The sequence below is a fragment of the Orussus abietinus genome, unplaced genomic scaffold, assembly GCF_000612105.2.
Source record: "Orussus abietinus isolate OABI.00-Male unplaced genomic scaffold, Oabi_2.0 scaffold102, whole genome shotgun sequence".
In the NCBI taxonomy this organism is placed as follows: Eukaryota; Metazoa; Arthropoda; class Insecta; order Hymenoptera; family Orussidae; genus Orussus; species Orussus abietinus.
In genome coordinates this window covers 293,498-315,664 of record NW_019394255.1, presented here as the reverse complement: position 1 = coordinate 315,664, position 22,167 = coordinate 293,498, and the positions used below count along the sequence as shown (strand labels likewise).

Below are 22,167 nucleotides of genomic sequence, written 5' to 3'. Positions count from 1 at the left end.
CCGAGTCATATTTTTTGACCTACGTGAAATACATGGAGATAATAATTATAATTATTGTGAATAGTTGACTCAAGACTAGAATTTTAAACAGTATTGAATAATTAAAAATGTTCACGGAAACGGATCCGGTCTTTTATTTAAGTCTTGGAGGAAAATTAGTGATATAAAGAAACCTATCGATGGTGAACCGAGTCATATTTTTTGACCTACGTGAAATACATGGAGATAATAATTATAATTATTGTGAATAGTTGACTCAAGACTAGAATTTTAAACAGTATTGAATAATTAAAAATGTTCACGGAAACGGATTCGGTCTTTTATTTAAGTCTTGGAGGAAAATTAGTGATATAAAGAAACCTATCGATGGTAAACCGAATCATATTTCTCCCTACGTGAAATAAATGGAGATAATAATTATAATTATTGTGAATAGTTGAGTTAAGATTCTAGAATTTTAATTAGTATTGATTAATTAAAAATGTTCAGGCTTCTAAGATTTTTGTAATTGGGATTTCCGATGCGACATTAATGTTTTGTAATTAGGAAATTCTTTTATCAATTAGAGGGTAGAAGAAAACATAAAAAATGTACTTTGGAATTATTTTTTAGAAAACTGTTGTTACCAATGATTATATTATTTTCTAAAATTCTAGAAAAATATCTGCGATATGATACGGATCATAGGACTGATCTAATGATAGTTTTACCGAATTATATCGAAACAGACGGAAACACCGTACACATATACACATCGTGGATAGTTTCCTCAGAACTTCAGGACTTCAAGACTTCGATAACTAGGACTCTCAGAGTATCGTCAAAGTTTCTCCGTGTGATTAAGATATCCTACGGAAGTCAGAATACGGAAGTGAATAAAGGAGAAAATAGTTTGCAATTTTTTTATGAGAAATTATTACAAGTGTTGATTGTGGCGGTGAATTTGACAACGCCTCTTCCTATGTGCGTTGAAATATATATGAATAATATATACACTCGTATAAAGTTTCTTCCGGATTGTAGGACTTCTACAACTGGAGCACTCGAAGTAACGTCAAAGTTTTGCTGTAAAATTAAGAAATCCTCTGAAAATTTGAGGACCGAAATGAAAAGGAGAGAAGTAGATACTTAGTATTTATTATCTTTTTACTACATTGCCAACGATTAAATTGTTCTCTAGATTCTCGGAGAAAAGTTTGGTGTATAATACAGATTCACAGGATTCTTAGATCGACAGAACAAATAACATTTGTTTAAAAAAAATCACCTCGAAATAGACTCAAATAATAAATATACCCACCATGGAAATTTTTCACAGCATTTCTTTAGCTGGATCATAAGAAATTACGTCAAAGTTTTGCTTTGTAATTAACAAATCCGCTGAAAATTAGAGGTTGGAAATAAAAAGGGGAAAAATAGGCACTCCGAATTTTTTTCTTCCCAAGTACGACATTCCCAACAATTTTAATATTCTCTAGAATTTTTGAAAAAAATCGATAGTGTTGTTGGTATTCGAAACCGCAATACGATATAAACTTATAGGATTGATAGATAATGGATCAAATGATAATATTTTCAACCTATTACCTCAAAACGGATTAAATTTTTAAAAACATACACATCATGGAAAATTTTCACATCACTCTAGGACTTCCTTAACTGCAGTATTCGGAATGTAAAAGTTTTGCTCTAATAAAAAGTCCCCCAAAAAATCGAGGTCGGACAAGAAAAGGGGAGAAGTAGGAATTTTGTATTTTTTTCTTGTCAAGTACAACATTCCCAACAGTTCCATTATTCTGAAAAATTCTGAAAAATAATCTATAAAAGGTTAACGTACTCGATATTCAAAACCGCAAATTCAGAAAAAATGTATATGATACGAATTTATAGAATCGATGGAGAGATTGGTGGTGAATTAAATGATAACATTTTCAATATACTACTTCGAAATAGTCTAAAATAAGAAATATATACCCATCACGGAGAATTTTCACAAGACTGCAGGACTTTTTCAACTGGCACACTCGGAATGACGTCAAAGTTTCGCTCTGTAATTATGAAATCCTTTGAAAATCAGAGGACGAAGATGAAAAGGGGAAAAGTAGGTGCTTCGTTCTTTTTCTTTTTTCAAAATGTCGCGGTACCAACGATTCCACCGTTCCCTAAAACCCCGGAGAAATGTCTGTGATATGGAAGAGACTCAAATAGGATTCCACGAATAAGATTCTTTACACCCACCACCCCTGACCTTACCAAATCCTACCGAGGACTACGTGACTTGTACTGGGATTTTCCAAGGAATGTATATTTGCAAGTTTTACAGCCGTATGCATTCTTTGCACATACCTTACCCCCTCCTGCCCCGTCGTCCGTATTTTTCTCATTTCTATGAGCCTCCCTTTCACACGAACGGACTGTATACACGCCTTTGTTGACGGTACTTGCACGGCTTCCTGCTTTGTATCAAGACCAAAACTGACAAGGTGTAATCGAGACCGGATATACAAGTAACGGCAAGTCTAGAGAGAGATGGAGAAGGATCGATAAGAATTAAATGAATATATTTTCCCGCAGTCTCAAGGTCTGAACCTTCGACAGGGTTTCCTATTATTCGTGGATCAATTGTAAAGCCCTCCGCTGATGCAGTTCCGCCTCTTTCAGGACCATATTGATCGTCGAATAATATTCCCAGCGAGGTCAATCGTGTTTTAATTAAACTGTTCAATTTTTTTTCTCTATTTTAATCCAAACGATAGGTTTCCCAGTTTCCTGGACACGAACAAGATGGCGTCGCACGTCGTTTCTCGTACCATAAAATCATTAATTCCGAGATCCATGAAAATCCACACTTTTTCAATCTACACTCTCAGAAAACAACAGTGTTCCAAAAAATGTATAACCCTCACGCTTTCGTTCTTCCTAAGGCTAAAACTGGTTTAAAATAACGGAGTAATAAGGTAATGGCAAAACATGACGAGTAACGATAAAAAATCAATTAAATCAGATTCCCTCCAGATGTATCGAAAATTCCAAGGATTACGGATTATAAGACTGCATATACATTTTTGGGGGGCATTTTGTGCATCATTTTCGCGCACGAGGTTGAGTTTCAAACGCTCTCTGGCTTTTTATTATCGTTTATTATTTGTGTCCCACTTAACCTTACTTTGTTCCATTAGTGCCTTATAGAGCGGTCGTCGTAGGGTTAACGTAAAGGGTTGTTGCGTCGGTGGCGATCCTTTTACCGTTGTAACGTCCTTTAACGTTCCCCGTGAGGTTCGCAGGGCGATCCCCGAGTTTCCAGGAGACTCGGCATAAATATTATAATTAGGTCAAGTCGAGGAGGCGCGTTACGCCCTGAGTATCGCTCGTAAGTCGAACCGGTCAGGTCGCGCTCGGATCGTCGACCGATGGTCTCCAATACTCGCGATTAGGCGCCGACAAAAGGGTCACAGGTGCCAGCTGGAGCGAGGATAAAGGGAGCTTGAAATAACTTTCTCTCGCGTAGCGTTGGCGTGAAAACCGCAACGCTCCGTTTATGCGGATATCGGCGTGGCCTCGATTTTCCGGGAGATCCGGCTCTCCAGAGTTCCGAGGCACACCCGGAAGGCATCCTGGAAATGTAAGGAATCGCTGATCGGCGCCTGTATCGATCTGAGCTTCTTCGAGAAGGATTCGACTTGCCTTTATTTGGTAGAAATTTTTATTCGTGTCTCATTTAACCTCACTTTGTTCCATAAGTGACTTGTAAAGCGTCGTTGTAGGGTTAATGTAAAGGGTTGTTGCGCCGTGGAAAATAAAACGATGCTTAAAGCTATTTGTATTCTAATGATTTGAGATGTTCATAAAGTATTTTGATTAAACTAGAAAATATAGATACCTCTTCATATCGTCTTCGAGAAGGATTCGACTTGTCTTTATTAGGTTGAAATTTTTATTCGTGTCCCATTTAACCTCACTTTCTTCCGTTAGTGTCTTGTAAAGAGGTCGTTGTAGGGTTAACGTAAAGGATTGTTGCGCCGTGGAAAAAAAACGATGCTTAAAGCTATTTGTATTCTAATGATTTGAGACGTTCATAAAGTATTTTGATGAAGCTAAAAAATATAGATACCTCTTCATATCGTCTTCGAGAAGGATTCGACTTGTCTTTATTTGGTTGAAATTTTTATTCGTGTCCCATTTAACCTCACTTTGTTCCATAAGTGTCTTGTAAAGCGTCGTTGTAGGGTTAACGTAAAGAGTTGTTGCGCCGTGGAAAAAAAACGATGCTTAAAGCTATTTGTATTCTAATGATTTGAGACGTTCATAAAGTGTTTTGATAGACTAGAAAGATATAGATAGTTGTTTTTCCGGAGGAATCGGCTCACTTCTAACTGAATAAAGTTTTTCTGTTCTAGAAAAAATGGACACAAACCGCAGAGAACATGATTCTAATACCTGCAGATTGAACATACATCGATTTATCTGGAGAATATTAATAGATAATTAAATCAGTGATAGAGGCACCGTTTGACATGAAACAATATCTTTACCACGAGATAATAATATCCTATTTTTTATGTGAAAAATAAGAACACCGAAGTAATAATATTCAATTTAACCAATGTTTTCAGGAATTACGTTTCCCTCGGGTTGGAAGTAATCTTCTTTAAATTGAACTGCAGGGAAATTAGAGTCTCGTAGGTCGGCTTCGCGAGGCTGGCAAATTAAAAAAAGATGAAGTAAGGCAATTTCTTTTATTTATGTAATATGTGCTCCTTCGACGGAAGACTATGCTCGTAATAAATTTCATCAGGGGCCGATCGATCGGCCTCAGGTTCGCAGAGAAGTATGTAGACCCTTCTGTACGGAAAACCTGTGATCGGCAAAGGATGCACCTTACGAAAGTTATTACAAAAAGAGCTCGATCGATGGAGCGTGGTAGTCGAAACTCAAGTACCTCTAGAGCCTTCTTGAAGAGACTAGAGCAAGAAAGACGTCAAGAGGATTTAGAGTCTTTGGAAAGTTATAAGAATTCATTGAGACTCCTCTTTTTCTCATCGAGCAGTGTCGCGGAATTTTCTTGCCTTCTACAGTTTTGCAAGTTTCTATATAGAAGTGTCGTCAACATCGGAAGGTCACCTGTAATCGAAAAAAACAATGTCATAAGGCATTCTTTCGCCTACCTTTTTTTATCGAATAAAAATAGTGTCTCGTCAATAAATAATATATCCCACAAAAAGTAGAATCTACCGAAATAATTTCATTCTATGGAGTTATACGTTTAATCTACATGCCAAAGTATTTCACGATTTTACATGAATTCATATCAGGGATTTTAAACACCACCTGAATATTTTATGTTGTTAAGCAAAGTTGTACATTTTATCATTTTAAAGACATTTTAGGATTTCACGTTAATCCACATTAGATATTTCAAACAGTGCCTGAATATTTTATATTGTTGGTTAAAGGTGCGTGTATAAAATTTCATGGTTTTATAGTAATTCATCCAGGAGGGTTTCAAAGAGTATTTAAATATTTTAGAGTGTCAGCCAAAGTTGAAGAGCCACCGTGATTTTTGGTCTTTTCCTTATTCACTTTGTTTATTACCTTTTTTATTTACAATTTATATATTACTTACAATTAGTAATTGACGATATGGCGCTGCGCACTCCTCGTCTACTCTCCCCACTGATTCAAGCGAAGCGCAGTGGATACAGAAGGATGGAAGGAATTTTGTTTTTTATGTTTTTCTTAATAAATAGATAAAAAGGTAGAGAAAGTGTCAAGCGATTAAGCGATGAAACGCCGGGCCAAACTGAGGTAGGCAAAGATGTAACAAACACGCTACGCCTAAAGACGTTCACCCGGATACTCTGTAATGGTTGTAACAAACTAAACGCAGGATAAATAAACTACTACTATTACTTACACTTATGTTCATTAACATTTAAGTAGATATCGTTTTGTTTTCCACCTCCTTTACTTGGCCTACACTTCATCATACGATATAAGTGTACTCCTCTATGAATTTGCATTCATTGACGTATCGCGTGCGGTTTTCGTTCTAGTTACGTCCTTGATTTAGTGGGCAAATTAAGCTAAAGTTGCTCAAACTTGGCAAATCTTCCTCACACAATATTGATTTTACCGACGGTGAGACTTAATCATAACATACTACCATATCATCATATCGTAGTCGACGAACCTTGGCCAGGTTAAGATTGTTTACCTGAAACCTGCTTGTTCCAGTTTCATTTCAATTACCTGATCCCTGACCTTAACTTCTATTCGGAGTTTTATTTTTGTAGTTCCTAGATAATCACGTTCACTCCCCGATTATTTTTCAGTGTTATTTTTACAGCCTGAAGATTGTCTCATTTCCCCCGGTAACCTAAAAAGCTGTGATCAAGAAACTCGGTAGAGTTTCGCGCCAAATACGTAAAGAAGCATGCGGCACCGACTACTTAATAACAAAGTTCGGCACATCAAATTAATAAATATTTATTTCTCGGTTAAGAGAATTTATCATGAGTTATAAATATTCTAAAGACTTCCACTTACCATTTCTTTAACTCTTTTCCAGTATACCATTTTTACAGTTTCTTGATCGCCTTATCATTACCGAAAAATTAAAGCACAATCAATCATGCCGATTTAAGAGAAAATTTACTTGAAAACATTCACTCTTCCATTATTTTCCGATGCACTGTTTCTTCAGCTTCCAGAGCTCGCTTCATTCCCGGTAACTAAGAAATTTAAATTACAAATACTCTAAGTGAAATATCGCAATGCTATTTTTGAAGATTTACAATCATCCAATGGTCTGTGAACTACAAGAATTATAATCATAAATATTTCGAGGAAATTTATTTAAAAGATCCCACTCACCCACTAAACTATTTCCTTTTAATTTTCAGTTTCTAAATCACCTCATCATCGTCGATGAATCAAAAGTGCTCTAACAATAAATATCTATATATAGACTACAAGAATCATAATCATAAATATGTAAAGTAAAACTGTTTTCTTTTGTATTTTCATTTTCTAGATTACCTCATCGTCGTCGATGAATCAAAAGTGCTCTAACAGTAAATATCTATATATGGACTACAAGAATCTTAATCATAAATATTCTGAGGAAATTTATTTAAAAGATCCCCCTCACCCACTAAACTGTTTATTTTTTTATTTTCATTATCTAGATCACCTCATCGTCATCAAGGAATCGAAAGTGCTCTAATAATAAATAATTAAGGTAAAATTGATCCGTAAGCTCCCACTCGTTATCATCGAGATCGTCCTTAGCCCATAAAATCTGTGCTTCCCACTCATGGTGTCCCATCGCGAAGGGGACATTTATGGTGCAGACAAGAGGTCGAGATCTCGTAGGTGTAACCAGGTAACCGAGGTATCACCCTCGCGCTCAGCTGGCGTAGAATAACTTGCGTGGGCATGACGATAGATTGGGGAACAAGTAGAATATCATCCCCTTTATAGACGGCTTCAGACAGACGTACCCCCGAGCAACCCCCTTGTCGTCCCATCGCCATAGCAACCCCTAGGACTCGGCTAACCCCGTTCCCCTTCCCGACGAGTCTCGAGCAATGTTGGCGCTGCGGGAATATAGAATTATCTTTTTTGAAATCGCTTCGCTCCCCTTTCACGACTTAAAGCGACAGGCCGAGGGTGGAAGTTCGACGACTCCGTCCTTTACGAACCTTCCGACGTGTCGGGACGATTTGTTAACTTCCGATTTAATTTGCTACCCCGGAAAAACTGAGATTGTCTCCGAAGATCAGTCGCTCAAAAGAAAGGATGAAAGGAGATGATATCGAAATTTTGCAGAAATTTTATTATGCTATTAAGCTAAAATATATATGTGTGTGTATATAGATAAATATTGTAGAATTTGAAGAAGATATTTTGAATGTATCGTCGAAAAGAGATTATGGTTTTCTGTATGAAAANTAATAATTGTTTTTATTGTTCATTCTTGAGGCCGTCTTAAATTCTCCTCATTAGTTATTCTGATCGCATTCAAGGTTAGTCGAAGAGTGTGTCGAACATTTTATCAGGTATGATGACAAATTTTAAATATTCGCAATCGAATTTGTCAACCCCAGTTTTGCACGACGAACTCCGTTCCTCCACTTCGGGGTCTCGTTATGTCAGAGATGCGGGGATAAGGGATTATCTTTTTTCGATATCACATTTTCTCCCCTACGTGTGGTCTTCCCGAATGAACGGGGATAAAAGTTCGGTGACGTGGGGCTTTTGAGAGCATTCGGAGTGTCGAAGAGACGATTTGTAAGCTTCCGATTTCGGTGACGATATCAGGAGGGAAGGCCCCAAATCACATAAGCGTCCCCTGATATTTCATTTGCAGAACTAAAACCGTTTCATATCAAATCTTGAGAAGCATTGAATATAAAATGATGCATCTAAAATAATCTTGGACATTTTGGAAGCTTTCGGAGCGATTTCACAATATATCAGAGGGGATGGCTACAGATCATAAGAGTCCCAAGATTTCATCTGCAATTTTTCAACTAGTTCAGCTAAAATAATTTTTAAACGTATACTATAAATATGTAACCCAAATTTCTTTCTTAATTCATTTTCCTTTAATAAAAGAAATGTTAGCAATATTTACAGTTTTTACATGATAGTTTAATTTAATTTATCAAAATTAGTACCTTCTGGAAATAAATCTCTTCCCTTCTTAGGCATCGTGAAAAATTGGTACCAAGTATTCCATTCGGCGAAGCAAATGATTGCAGGGTTCCTGTGGACTCCATTATTTCGTTAAATATAAGGCGGAAAATATTACCGGGAAAGTTTACATAAGGCCTGGACAAAATACAGACAACCTTTAGTTGCGACATATTTTTCTAAGAAACGTCGAAGATGGCGATTCCTTTCAAATTTTTCACGACGTTTCGAGCAAGCTGGATAATCCAGACCCTCCTTTTCAGCATAATGGCGAACGGCATAATAGGATTGACCTTAGAAAACGTAACTTTAGATTCTAAAAATGGAAATCACGTGTTCTTCGATCAGGAAGACGTGAAAGAATCATCCATCTCGCCATTCTCGTCGATCTTCCATCCCCTGTTGTCGTCAAATTATTATATACCAGGTAAATTATAATCAGTATTAGTATTTGGTATAGGCTCTGCTGTGCACCATCGATCGCTCCAAATTTAAAGATATCACTTATTCAAGCTGGGGTAAAAAAAATTAGGCCAGTTCGGCATGAACCGGCACTATTGATCATTAATCATGCAATGCCTATTTTTATTTCAGAGTCTCGTCGCACTAACCAACTGGTTTCTACACCGCAAATTGAACCTCTTCCATTTCCATACGATCATTCATTGGGGTATCCGGTGGTGCAAAGTAACAATGATTTATTGCCGTCATCGAAGCACTTCGTGGTCGTCAGTTTTATTGGCTTGCTTCTACTCTTTGCCATCATTCAGAACTCCATAATGACGACCAAGGGCAAGGACGCCATAGTAGATATCTTGACGTCTAGGAAGAAAAGGGATACTTTAGACATGGCGAATTTAGAAAAAACGGTTTGTACATCTCATTTTTTGTAGAGCATATTAAATTGGTTGTTACACCAAATACTTCATTCAATGAAAATAAACCTAAAATTATATTAGCAAATTAGCGGAATGTGTATTGGAATGTAACAAATTTATGCTTCATTGTTATCTTAAAATCCATTGATGTCGCAAACTCAGTTTTCAGACTCCGGAACAGGATGACGTGTGCACACTTACTAACAAAAATTTGTTTGAATCAATCAAATATTTTTCTGCATGTAATTCAGTGAAAATAAACGTGATTAGAAAATTAGCGGAATGTGTATTTGACTGTAAAAAATATATGCCTCATCGCTATTTTAAAATACATTGATGTCGCAAGCTCATGGACATTTTCAGACTCCGGAACAGGATGACGTGTTGAACACCTACGCACGAATCCGGTGCATCCAGAGGACTATTTGTTTGGAGAACAGGAGGCTGTTCAAGGATCTCGGAAGTGCCGGCAAAACGTTGGCCAGATACCTGACGTAAGTCTCGCGGAAACTCCGTCGTTCTTTGCCTAAAAGTACTTGTCTCCAGTTGCAAACTATCGTCGAGTGGTACCACGTACTGGAGAAACTTTACCGGAACTTGGGCATACTCCGCGCGAGCTTTCCTCAAGTTCTCGATGTAATATGGAGGCCGAGGAAACTTGGACCGAGTGTTTCTGAAACGTAGATTCTTTTCTCCAACATTTACAGGAACAGCGTAGAGAGCTCTTTACGAAATTCTTCTGGATGGGATCGCCTTGTAGAGGACGCAGGAGCAGCTGGCTTTCGTGGCGACGACTGCAACGTTCTTTACCGGGATTGCGACGTCGACTTTCCCAAAATTTCCATGACCCATTCTTCGGAAATCCTCAAGAGCTTCGATAAAAAGAAGTCTTTATATTCCCTGCTTCAAGTTCCCGATAAACGGCGCAAAGTAAAGCTTAACGATGAGAATTTATTAACAAAAATCGGGCCATTAATGTAGAACTTTTATCTCGTATTAATCAAATAAGATTTTCTTTTTCACAATTATCATTATTATTGTTTAGACTATCCTGTTATCTCGCCAGTTGAGTAGGACAATGTTATATTTGCGTTCAGTCGCAGAAGTTTTCAAACAATTTATATTTACTTAAGTAAACATTTTTTTTTAGCGGGAGTTAGTACCGAATTATTTATGTATTGAAATGAGGGAATAAATCATTTTACGTGACCGTGGGAGGAGAGGGTTAAGCATAAGCAATGAAAAGCCTGCGTATTAATGATTTTCAATTTTAATTACAATATGCTGTGTGTTTTTTTTTGTTTATTCGCTACAAACATCGACATCCAGCCTGAACTATTTTTGAGACAGCATTCCGCTCTATACACGTTCACTCTCGTCGTCGTCATCGTTATCGTCGTCGCATTTAGCTTCGCAGTCGTCGTCTCCGTCGATAATGTCAAGACACTTCGAAATGTACAAAAAGAAATGGAGGTCTTATCAAATCATGGAGCAGAGGGGGTAAAACGAGATTAATTGGGTGTACCGAGGCGTTCAACTAAAATAGCGCTATCATCGTAATCGTTAACATTAAGGCATTACAATATCAATAGAATCTTCGTCACTCGCCACTATACAGCAGTTTACCACGCTAAACTTACAAACCTTACATGCCTAAAAGACGTGAGATCGCTCGTTGCAATAGTCCAGGCTTAACGCAAAAGAAATAAATGTAAAATACATGTACACGGTGGACATGGCGCGGCCGGGGAAGGACATGACCGGCTCTTTCCCCTCTGGGTTACTTCGAAACATTCACCGTTTTTCGACACCGACAATGACACAATGAGTCCATATTAAGACAAGGCCGTTTTGGCGAAAATGTCCTTGTAGATTGGTTTCTCCAGGACTCGCAAGATTTCCTTTTTAAGCGACGCGAACACGCCCGAGGAACGCTTGTCAAAGGGGCAAAGAAGCTCGCTCTTATCATGGGCTACAACGTGAGTCAAGAGTACGATCAAAAGATGAAAAAAAGAAATGCAAGCGCATGGAAAATATTCCGGAAAAATACTGCCAACTAATGACTAAATTAGTGCAAAAATCTTCCTCTGAACCTATTCCTGTAAAATTCAGAAATATATGTCCTAAAATCGAGTCTAGACTGCACTCTTGAGACGTTCCCCTATTCATTGCATGCACAAGCAGTTTAGGCTATAGACCGAAGTGAAATAGCGTAAAATAATCTTGTGACGGAAAGGGACATGCATAATTCCAGAGTAAACTCGAAATTAGAGAGGAAATGCAACGTATCTGAAATAAAATTATCGGTTCCCTTAATGTCTTGATTAGAGTTGTCCTTCTGATCGACTTTTGACTCACGTTTGTAGTCTCTTTTATGGCTCGTCCAACACCGAAGCGCGCATTTATTCTCGGAGTAACTCTCGCATTCACTTGCAGGTAAAATCGTCCGTAACTGTGTCATATCATCAATAAATTAGACATATTTGTCGAGGCAATGTAGTTTACAGGCAGGTGGGCAGGCAGTTTGACTAAACCCGTTGACGCTGATCGTCACAAAATGTTCGATGCGCACCTCGGATGGGTTTTGCGTATCTTTTAAGGTGATATGAAAGTGACATCTGAGAGATGAATCGTTCGGGAAAGTTTTATTCGAAGTGGGTGTACCGAATAGTTTCAAATTTTAAACCGTGAACATGGAGACTATAAAGAAAGTCCCCACGCCCATGAAATTTTATTTTCTATAAAAAGTTTTGAAAATATCTATGAACAAATTTTCAAAACATTAGAATTTCACGAGTGCCAGGATCTTCTTCATAGCCCCCACATCCACGTTGTAAACTTTTAAACGATTCGGTACACCCAGTTAGGAGAAAAGCTTCACGAACAAGACCTCTTTGATTGATGCCACTTTCATAACACCTTAAGGACTCAGAGAAAAAAAAAGGATAAAATAAAAATCAAGGACTCTACGATAAATGAAAGCAACATGCAACGATGAGTCCGCGGCAGTCCTACTCGTCGGGCACATTAAACGAAAACGATATAAAAATCGACGTCGACACGGGTAAAACGCAAAGAAAACTTTTCCTCATTCGTCAAAGCGAAATGATTCGTCAGTGATTCAAATAAACTCAAGATGTCCGACAGCGACCAAAATAAAAATATGATCCTCCATTTTCACACACATTGTACAGTAATTCTCATCGCGTGTATACGCACAAATTAATTTGTGCCCGCGTACAGAAATTAAATTTAGCACTAGCGCAGTTCTGGAAACGGAAAGAATTCGTCCGTTGACTTAATCAAAATCGGTACCGTTAAAGAAAAACGAATTAACAACGTGATGTCACACGTGATTGAAAAACGCAACTAAGATACGCCATGCGAAGCTGAATGATCACTCCCATAATATACACTAATCGTGTCGAAAATGGTGTTATCAACCCCCTCATGCAAATGCCCCCATAAGTGGTCACCATGCATGAAAGAGTTAAGGGGGTCTTGATTATTTGACATTTCGAAATCTGCGAATTTTGGTAGAACTGCCTTACAAATTGGAAAAGTGTACAAGTGTCACGATCAATTCTTTTTTATCTTTTAACGTTTATCTAATTAATTCGCTACTTACGAACTGCCAAAAGTGAGGTCAAGATCCCGTAATGTATTATGCACTTCTTTTTTTTTTCCTTTTTTCTTTTAATCGAAAGAAATGAAATTAGCACCGAATAAGAGCATGCTGACGAATTCGCGATTCGCAAGACACATAATACCTAATTTCGCCGCTCCCTACTTCCCACCGTTTCTGTTCTCACTTCGTAATGTCGCACGCTGCGATTTTTAATCTTCACTTTCTTAGCACTCTCATTTAGTAATTAGATTATCGTTACAAAAGTATTACTATGTACACACGGCCCAGAAACAATATCGCGCGGGTCGAGTGCCGAACCGAGCGAGTCGTTCGAGCGAGCCTTGAAAGCGAAGCGAGTGACACGCGCGAGTAGATTTTTTTTTCAGCCGAGCCGGCTCGCCCGATCGGTCGTTTTATCAGACACCGCTTATTAAAAAAATGGCACAGTTCCTTTAGCGATCTCGTGTCAAAATCGCCGACCCTGACCGACGCCCCTCCGCAGCCATTTTTGGGTGAAAAGAGAGAAAGAAAGGATCACAGCGAGAAGAGAGAGCGACGAGGACAAATGAGTTCTTCGCCTCTCGAGTCGACTCTTCATTATTGAGCCGGAAGAGCGAGAGAGACGATGCGCTGTCAATAACTCGTTAAAATGCAATGCCAATTATGCCATAAGTACCCACGCAAGGGTCGGTTTCCAATCGCCATTGTCAAGTGACTTTATGACTTTAGTCCTCGGAAGTGATCCTTAATCTCAATATTAGTGTCATTTTCCGACCTGGTTCCAGATTCGCGTTCAAGAGACATACAAGATTCGGCAACAAAGATGGACAACGTAGATCGAAACACGCAACTAACGTTAAGGCATAGAAAGGAATAATTCCGACAACTAAAAGGCCAATTGTGTCACTTAACAAAGATTTCGATACAATAATCATATAATAGTAGGAATTAAACTCGGTGTCAATGCGACGTTAGAAGCAGAGTTACTTTCATTTTCTCATAATTCAGTGTCTCGGTTATTACAACTTGAATCGCCACCTGAATACCTTCTACCGCATGCGCAGTTTGTAGACGTTTTTTTAGATGTATCTTGAGCGTCGGAATATATGAATACGGAGCAAGGTTTAAACAAGCGAGGGTGTTACGCCGTGAGCGAAAATTAATGGGCGAACACGCGCCGTGTTCTTACCAAGGGGATAAAAAAAAAGAGAACGAAGCGGGATGAAGTGAAGCAGAAAGAAAGCGTGAGAAAAATCAGGGAAGAGCGACAAATAAAGAGAGACTCGAGTGCACCGTCGAATGTATGTATAAAAACACGAGTTCGTTTCCATGTTTATTTCTTTCATTATTAGTTTATTGGTTTACTCATCGAGGCGTTTAAAATTATAGGAAGAGCGCGCGCGGCCCTGGACCCTACGTTGGACCGTTGGGCGCGTCCGTAATTCTTTCTTTTTCTCTTGTCCTCGTGATTCACATTCGTCTATAGGTGTCTTACAAGCTGCGCGGCAAGCGTCCACCCGCCGCCATCTTGCGCTTTCTTTCCGCAAGTGAAAATACTCACATTCGCGCCGGTATCACCCGGCGCGTCGCGAACCTACCATATAAAATGAATCCACATTATGCCGACTAACACGATAATCGCTTAATTAATTAAACTATCAATTGATATAATAATATTAATACAATAATAATATGTACAATATTCTAACTCTATTTGTCCTGTCCTCGATTCTCGCGATGCGACGTGCGCCCTAGATTTTATAAAATAGTGTCGCGATAACAGCGCGCTAGGGTAAGTGCGCATGCGCGCACCGGGCAGGGGCCTCATCCGTTGCGCTGTCAAACGCACGTGGCCGCGCGTCGTCTGTTCTCTATGCACCGAGCTGGACATGCGGTACGTCCGCTCTCGTGGTTTCTCTCTTTCTTTCGCTCGCTTTCACTCGCTCACTTGCTCTCTCCCATTTTCTCTCTCCCTCCCTCTCTTTCTCTGGGTGTAACCTAGAATTTATACTATTATGCGCTTTGTTGCTTTTAGGCTCGCGCTCCTCTCGGCCCTTCATCGCGGACAAGGCGAGCCTGTGAATACGGGACGCTCACGCTCGTCCAGGATGAATGACGAGGCTCGGAGGCTTCGTATAATTCTATAAAATACGACAAATTATGAGTGGTCTAACGTGGACGGGAGGGCATGGTGCTCGAGCCTCGCCCCAACGACCTCCTCGACTCGCTCCCTCTTCGACTCGCTCCCTCCTCGACTCGCTCTCTCCTCGACCAGGCCCTCTCGTTAAGGGCCGAGAAGTACCAGAGCTTTTCGAACGTGCTTCTTTCGTTTTCACTCTTGTCGGTACACGTCGTCGAAACGGGGAAGGGGATCCGGTTGCGCGGGCGGACATGGCGACATTTCAGTTACAATCGCTGTTCTTTAACGTTTCCGTCCTCTCGCTAATGTCACAAAACATACACAATAGGTCTCAAGTGACCACACATTCCCGTAAATTTTAATTCACCTGCGCTTAATGCGATTTCAGGAGCACTGTCCATCGCTTTAAATAAATGCGCTTCCAGCATAAACAATGGACCATGAGACAGAAAAATGTCCTTTGGATGTCGTTAGGTACATACTCATGTGATATCATGTATCATTGAAGCGAATTTTCGGTGATGACAAAATGGTTCAAGTTGTTCAGTGAGTATGGTATGTATGCAGCCATTCGTGCAAGATTACAAGTTTTGTATCAGCGAGATTACGATTCGGTCTAGGAACAGATTCAACAATTAGATTCACGCATAAACGTGAAGCGCGCCTCGACGCAAACCGAGTAATTTGGAAGACACGTCGGACGCCGACTAATTTTTCGAAGTTGCTCGCCTTTAGAAGCCGGAGAGCACGGAGGAGGATAGGTCGAGAAGGCTCGACATGTCGAGCACCGTAAGCATCCCGACGTGCGATTAAATCCGAAGGCTCGGACGTATCGCTCGTGGCCGTCCACCGACCTGAGAGTATCGCGAGATCACCGCGCAAGGACACTCGTCGACGGCATATTAATGTAGTATTATGTACAAATCGAATGGCGCGACGGCGTGTCGACAGAAGGGACAAACGCAAGAGTTAAAGTTACTAGGGACCAGTCATAAGTTGTCATGCTAATAGTAGTAGTAGTTACACGCCCGACAATCGGCGCCGTCGTCGGATTACACGGAGAGTAGCGCGGCTCTCGATCGATGACAGTTTTAATTCGTGTTTGGAATATCCTGTCAATGCCCGTGTGCTGAGTCGCTTACATGTCCGCCTAGCAGCAGTAATAGCAGTAGTAGTAGGCGTGTCTCTCCTCCGATTAACATTATTACTTAGCCAAGGTAATCTTTTCCCCCTACGTCAGCATTTTAACCTCGGTGCGCACTTCCGGATCCTCTGGTCTTATCGAGACGTTCCCTCCTCGTCGAGTCCATCCCATTCCGGGCCTGACGGCGAAAGGGCTGGACCGCCTTCTATATTATCGGTTCGTCTAATTAATCTTACACAATTGCTCGAATACCGCGTGCCACTCGCAGTACCGCGACGTACTCTTCCTCTCCTTTTTCCGTTTCTTCCATCCTAGATCACGATACACGCGCACCACTAATTACTTCTTTAGACCTATCGCACTTAAAAAATACTTGGAAAAAATGAATCCGTGAAAGGTGGCTGTTCGGCTGCTTCCGTCATCTGACACATCCACGGTCCTGGGCGTTGGAGTCCTTGCGCGACAGTCGGCGTCGCGGTTCCTCTTCGTCCTCGTCATCGTCGTCGGTGCAGTCGTCGTCTTTTGTGTTCCCTTCGTCGAGGTCGGACTAGAGCAAGCCCGCTCCCCGTTCGCAGCTCTCCGGATGAGCTCAGAGCACGAAGTGACCAATGACTAAGTCCTCCAGGGTCGCCCAAGTCTGACTTTTCATCGGCGAGGCCCTCGAGAGTGTCCGGATCCTGGACCCCGAGCCACGTGTCTCCCTTCATCCTATTCCTCGACCGTTACTCCATCTCTCTACTTCCCTTCTCTCACCTAACCTCACATTGGCCTCGCTCGAGAGCGCTCGAACAACGCAGAAACTAAAAAGGAAAAGAAATACCGCGGGTCCGCTTGATGCGCAAGGCTACCAACCGCCGCGCGAACGGTGCAATATAACAATCAATAAACGCTCTACGATTTTAATCGCATAGACAACATAAAACAACAATATCACCTAATAATTCGCTAGGTCCCTGCCTCGTCGAGCCAGTCGTTCGACTCGTCGCCTCGCTCTCCTCATTGACGTTCCCCAACGCGTCCCGTCAGGGTCGGTGTCGACCCTCGCCAGGGTCTAATTCGCGATTCGCTCGACGTGGCCGTCAGTGGCAACGACTGACGGCTCTTCAGGACGGCTTCGAACTCTTCGTCTCGACCTGTCCGACCCGGCCTTTCGCACGGACGAACGACTGAGGCCTCGACGACCGAGTTGTCGCACTCCCTCGCTGCTTGCCTGCTCTCTATTCCCTCGTTTCCCTCTTTTAACCTGGAATCCTATCTACTTGCTCGGCTCTCTAGCTTCTGTCGTTGAACGTGTCAACGCGTCGCGTTTCGCTTCCTCCGTGGAGACACGCGGCTATCAGTGGGCTGTGGTCAATCGCGTGCGAAGGGGTTGTCGGGCGGTCCCCTGTGCGTTCAGATAGTAATCGATATCGCGTGGTGGTCTTAGTCGTAGTCGTGATCGTTAACGCTGAATCTTCATCGGTGGCACCCTGTGGTTACCTCCTGTCCCGGTAGAGGAGATAAGTCTTCATCGCCTGGGGCAGGTTCAACTCGTTGATCTTCTCCTCTAGTCGGTGCTTGCCGATCCGCTGTCGGATCACTCTTCGACAGAGATCCATCAGGGGTAGAGGCTCGGCTGAGGAAAGAAATAGGAACGTCAGGTGATCTCTATGAGACTAACGACACGTAATCATCGCTCCGTCCTCGCGCACCGAGTTCCCGCCAATTGTCAGCGACCTCCAATGATGGTGGGCAACCTTCTAACTGGAGAACGGGGAGGAACGAGGTCGCCGATTTTTTTGTCATACTTTTGTTGACTAGACGGCTAAACGAGAGGGACGAGACTTCTACTCTTGGATACTCACGATCAAGGCCGCCGATGTACTTCATCGTGATCTCGCAGTGTCCCCAGACTGCGGAGACGATGGGATGCAGCTTCCTCCCCTTCAGGCCTCTAAACGCTATTCCCAGGTACTGGCCATCCACCACGAAGGATAACGTGCCCTCGTCCATGTCCAGTACCACTGCAAGAATTTCAAACTCATTAGTCCTTGCTCACTTCTCCACTCCCTCTTCCTTGAAACGTCCTGGGGTGCTCCGTAAATGCCTGACAAATTATTTTTTTGCAGCGAATTTTTTTTCTTAAGATATTTGCATGCTTATGTAAAGTTACTGGAAGCGTGGCATGAATTCATTTAAAGTGCCGCAGGATACTCTATTAAACAACACGTTGTTCATTTTGTTGAAAAAAATAATAATTGCGCATTTAAAGAGGAATTTTTAAGTTCAACAGAATTACTAGATGATACTGAGCTTCATTATTCTTTCACGAAATGCACTTACGAGGTTCGAAACTGGTTGGGTTGGATACAATTATTTCTATATTATATTTCTAACACTAATGTTTACGCAAATCGCCTCGATATTAATACATAAAGATGAATATGATGCAGTGAACTGCAGAAATAAAATTTACGCGAAGTGTGCCTGTGTGAATTTCAATTATTGAATCTTTACAAATTTATGAAACTACCCAACCCATCATCATGGCGTACACAAGGACAAATGTAAATTGTAATTACCTGTGGGAACAAAATTAAAAAAAGAAATTCTTCACTTTTCAAATCGCCCCCCTTCATAACGCGCGAACCCATAGGTACTGCAATGCCATAAGAAGTTCCATTTTAATTGTTGAACCTTTACAAATTTATGGAACAGCCCAATGCACGAAGTCACAGTCGTTACCTAAGAACTTATCAGGAACGATAAACGTCTCGTCGGGCTTCAGCAAGGCGGGGTACGTGACGCCATTGTTGTTCTTCGAGTCGTGGTAGAGCTTGTTCCTTCCCAGGTCCCATCCCCAGCTAAGCTCGTTGTTGCCCACTAAACTCTGGTACCCAACACTATGCAATGGGGCGTTGGCTGTCGCGACGCCAACCACTGCATGGGTGCCTCGTTGCCTTGTGCTCCAATGCAGTTCCCAGACATGCATGCCCTTCGTGTATCCCACCTTCCCTCTTATGCAGTCCGTACTTTGTGCGACTGGGTGTCGATGGAAGGTCAGTTTGTCGTCATCCTGCGAAAGAAGATCAGCCAATTACTTTTTAATGAAAAATTGCCGCTCAATTTCCGGCTACCCTAAAACGCATCAGCATGCGCGTCGCGAGGTGCGCGTGGAATTCGTACCCAGTGAAAATAAATGGGCAACCATGCGCACTCCGCCAAGCATATAGAAACCGATGGGAAGAGAAACTCGTAGAACGCTCGCAAAAGTTCCCGGTTTGTCTGAGAATACGCAAACAGCGTGTGTGGTACCACTTCCTAGTTCTTAGGGACACCTCTTGGATCAACGAGGTTAGCGATGTACCAGTTTGCGCCGCCACTCTCGGTTAATGCCCAGGTAATTGCGGCACTACTGAGCTAAATACAGAGGAGGTGACTGACATTTTGATACAAAGTGAATTACGACCGCAATTATATTCTATTATATGTACCCTGGGTATTATGCAGTTTAGGACCGGCCGTTTCTTGATTAAATGCAATGAAGAGCGAAATGTGCGAAGCCCAACGCGGTAACGATAAATTACAGGTTTTAGGAGCATCGATGTGTCGGAAAGGGCAAGTGGTGGAAAATTGGGACTTTACTATTGCGCGGAAAACACTTTCGCCCGTGATTGAAAACCATCATTACGTTTTAAGTTCATCGATACGCGCAGGCCTAAACTCCAAGCGCCGTTTCTACGTTTCCATGGCGTTAAACCGTGGACGTGTTTTCACCGAGTAGACAATGTATATCGAGTTAACGACGAGTATTCGATACGCTGACGAGCATTGACGACCGGTTGACTTGTCACATGTGTATGTTGCAATCGCTTTGGGTACCATCACGCATCCGTGGCGTCAAAAGCGCAAAATCGCCCGCGGCAGCGGCCATTGAAAGTCTCCGGATTGGAACAATTGTTCTCTGTTTGGAAAAAGGGTCTACGGGGTTTTAACGAAAGAACCAGCTCGAATCCAGTGACTCGTAATGAGCATTGTAGCGTTGTTTATTTCCAACATGGGTCTAGAAAGAAATTCGTGGAGGGTTTTGCCAAGTAAGCGAAGCTTAAGCCGCAAGGCGAAGGAATGGGTGGCGGCCATCTTTCTTTTCTAGCGTCCTCGCGTTTTAAATAGATATTTTCGCGCATTCCGGTGCGTTTTAAAAGCGATTACACTCCGACTGCATAAAAATAACCTCACTGGCAGAAAAGCTAAATACTGACGTTTAGAGGAAAATTATGCACGACAGGAAAAAATAGTACAGGACTTTTCGACTCTTTTTTCAACAAGGATAGCGCTGTATAAACCGTGACCACCATTTCTGTTACACCCTGTACAATATCCATGTTCTTTGGTTAAAAACGAAACAAGACAAATTTTATTGGTTCAGCCAAGTGTTTTTCTGCGTGTAAAAATTCTACCATATCCCGGAAAGGAACCACCCCTTTCCCAGACGTCGCTTTTGATGATTTCTTTCTCTTCCATAGGAATAAAAAATAAAAGATCACCTTGACGAATATGTTGAGACTCCGGTCGTCGGCGTTCCAGCTGTGGTGGACCTGAGTCTCCCTGGAGACTGATGGCATGTCGAGGAGCACATCGAGACGCGCAGGCCTTGAAAAGTCCTGGGCCAGTTCCCTGGGGACGACGGGTTTGTACGTGACGGCGCCTCCACCCCCGACACCGACGCCACCGCCGGTGCCAGCGCCGCTTTCGCGCGTCACGCTCTTCACGCCTCCTGAAAGTGAGAATTCGCACGCTCATTAAAAAGCCCTCCCTTTCTCTTCGAGGCTCCTCTGGCCAAACAAAGCGAAGGCAAACCGCTACCTCCGATGACCAGCTACGACGCGAGGAACGAAAGCCGCCTTTGTGATGCAGATGGCCGAGGGAAAACGTGGAATGCAAATCGACCAATCCGAGATTCACCGAGTGGCCTGAAAAGGTCAGCCTGCACTTTTCTGCGACGGGAAGGAAAAACGACCCGGTGAGTCACTGCTTTGGGTGTATAAATAGGTGACAACTCTTCGAGACTGAGCTTTCGACGGAGCTTTCACCTGATAGGACCAAGCGACTCGAGGAAGATGAGCGAGGAACTCTAGCCGAAGCTAAGAGGGATGTTGAACGGCCTGAAGTAAAACGCTTCCTCCGAGAGAAAATATTATTTTCTGGGCGAAATTAATCACTTGCGCAATCTAGATTTCTTCATGCCAAAGAAAGCTCTTGGCTCCGGGGAAAACTGATTTCGTCGAAAATATCAGCATCGCAGGCCAAGTGATGAGAATCTTGAATTTTGTAGAAACACTTTTGAAATTGAATTAATTCCATTTCAAAAGTGTTTCACACGTTCACAGTTAATCTCGTTGATAACGGCAAGTAAAGATGCTATTATCACAAGACTTCTTATTTTTCCAGATTTCGTTCGGGGTAGTCACTTGACTTGAAAAATAATACATCCATGAGTTACCGAATTTTCTATAAAAGGAGGATAAGTCCCAACAACCGGAGCATCATTCATCTTAGTAATTTATTAGCTTAGGCGAACCTGAATGGCGAGGTACGAATCCGAGAGGAAGAGATCCTTGGCCGTTGGGAAATTACCAAAGGACTCTTTGAAAGAGGCGAAAAAAAGGACGTGAATCTGCAGATTTCCAATGGCGTTACT

The 22,167-nt window shown here is 41.7% G+C and overlaps 1 protein-coding gene across 1 annotated transcript in view; it reads right to left on the bottom strand.

Annotated features, from left to right (window-relative positions):
* Positions 1-10,585: 10,585 nt before the first annotated feature.
* The window catches only part of LOC105697030 (protein gustavus), a 66,149-nt gene continuing 54,567 nt past the window's right edge, over positions 10,586-22,167 (bottom strand). The window contains exons 3-6 of the mRNA XM_012419968.1: positions 21,014-21,243; positions 19,212-19,542; positions 18,332-18,490; positions 10,586-18,102 (exon numbers count right to left, since the gene is read on the bottom strand). Coding sequence (XP_012275391.1) covers positions 17,963-18,102; positions 18,332-18,490; positions 19,212-19,542; positions 21,014-21,243 — 860 coding nt within the window. The 3' untranslated portion in view covers positions 10,586-17,962. The remainder of the gene's footprint in view (positions 18,103-18,331; positions 18,491-19,211; positions 19,543-21,013; positions 21,244-22,167) is intronic.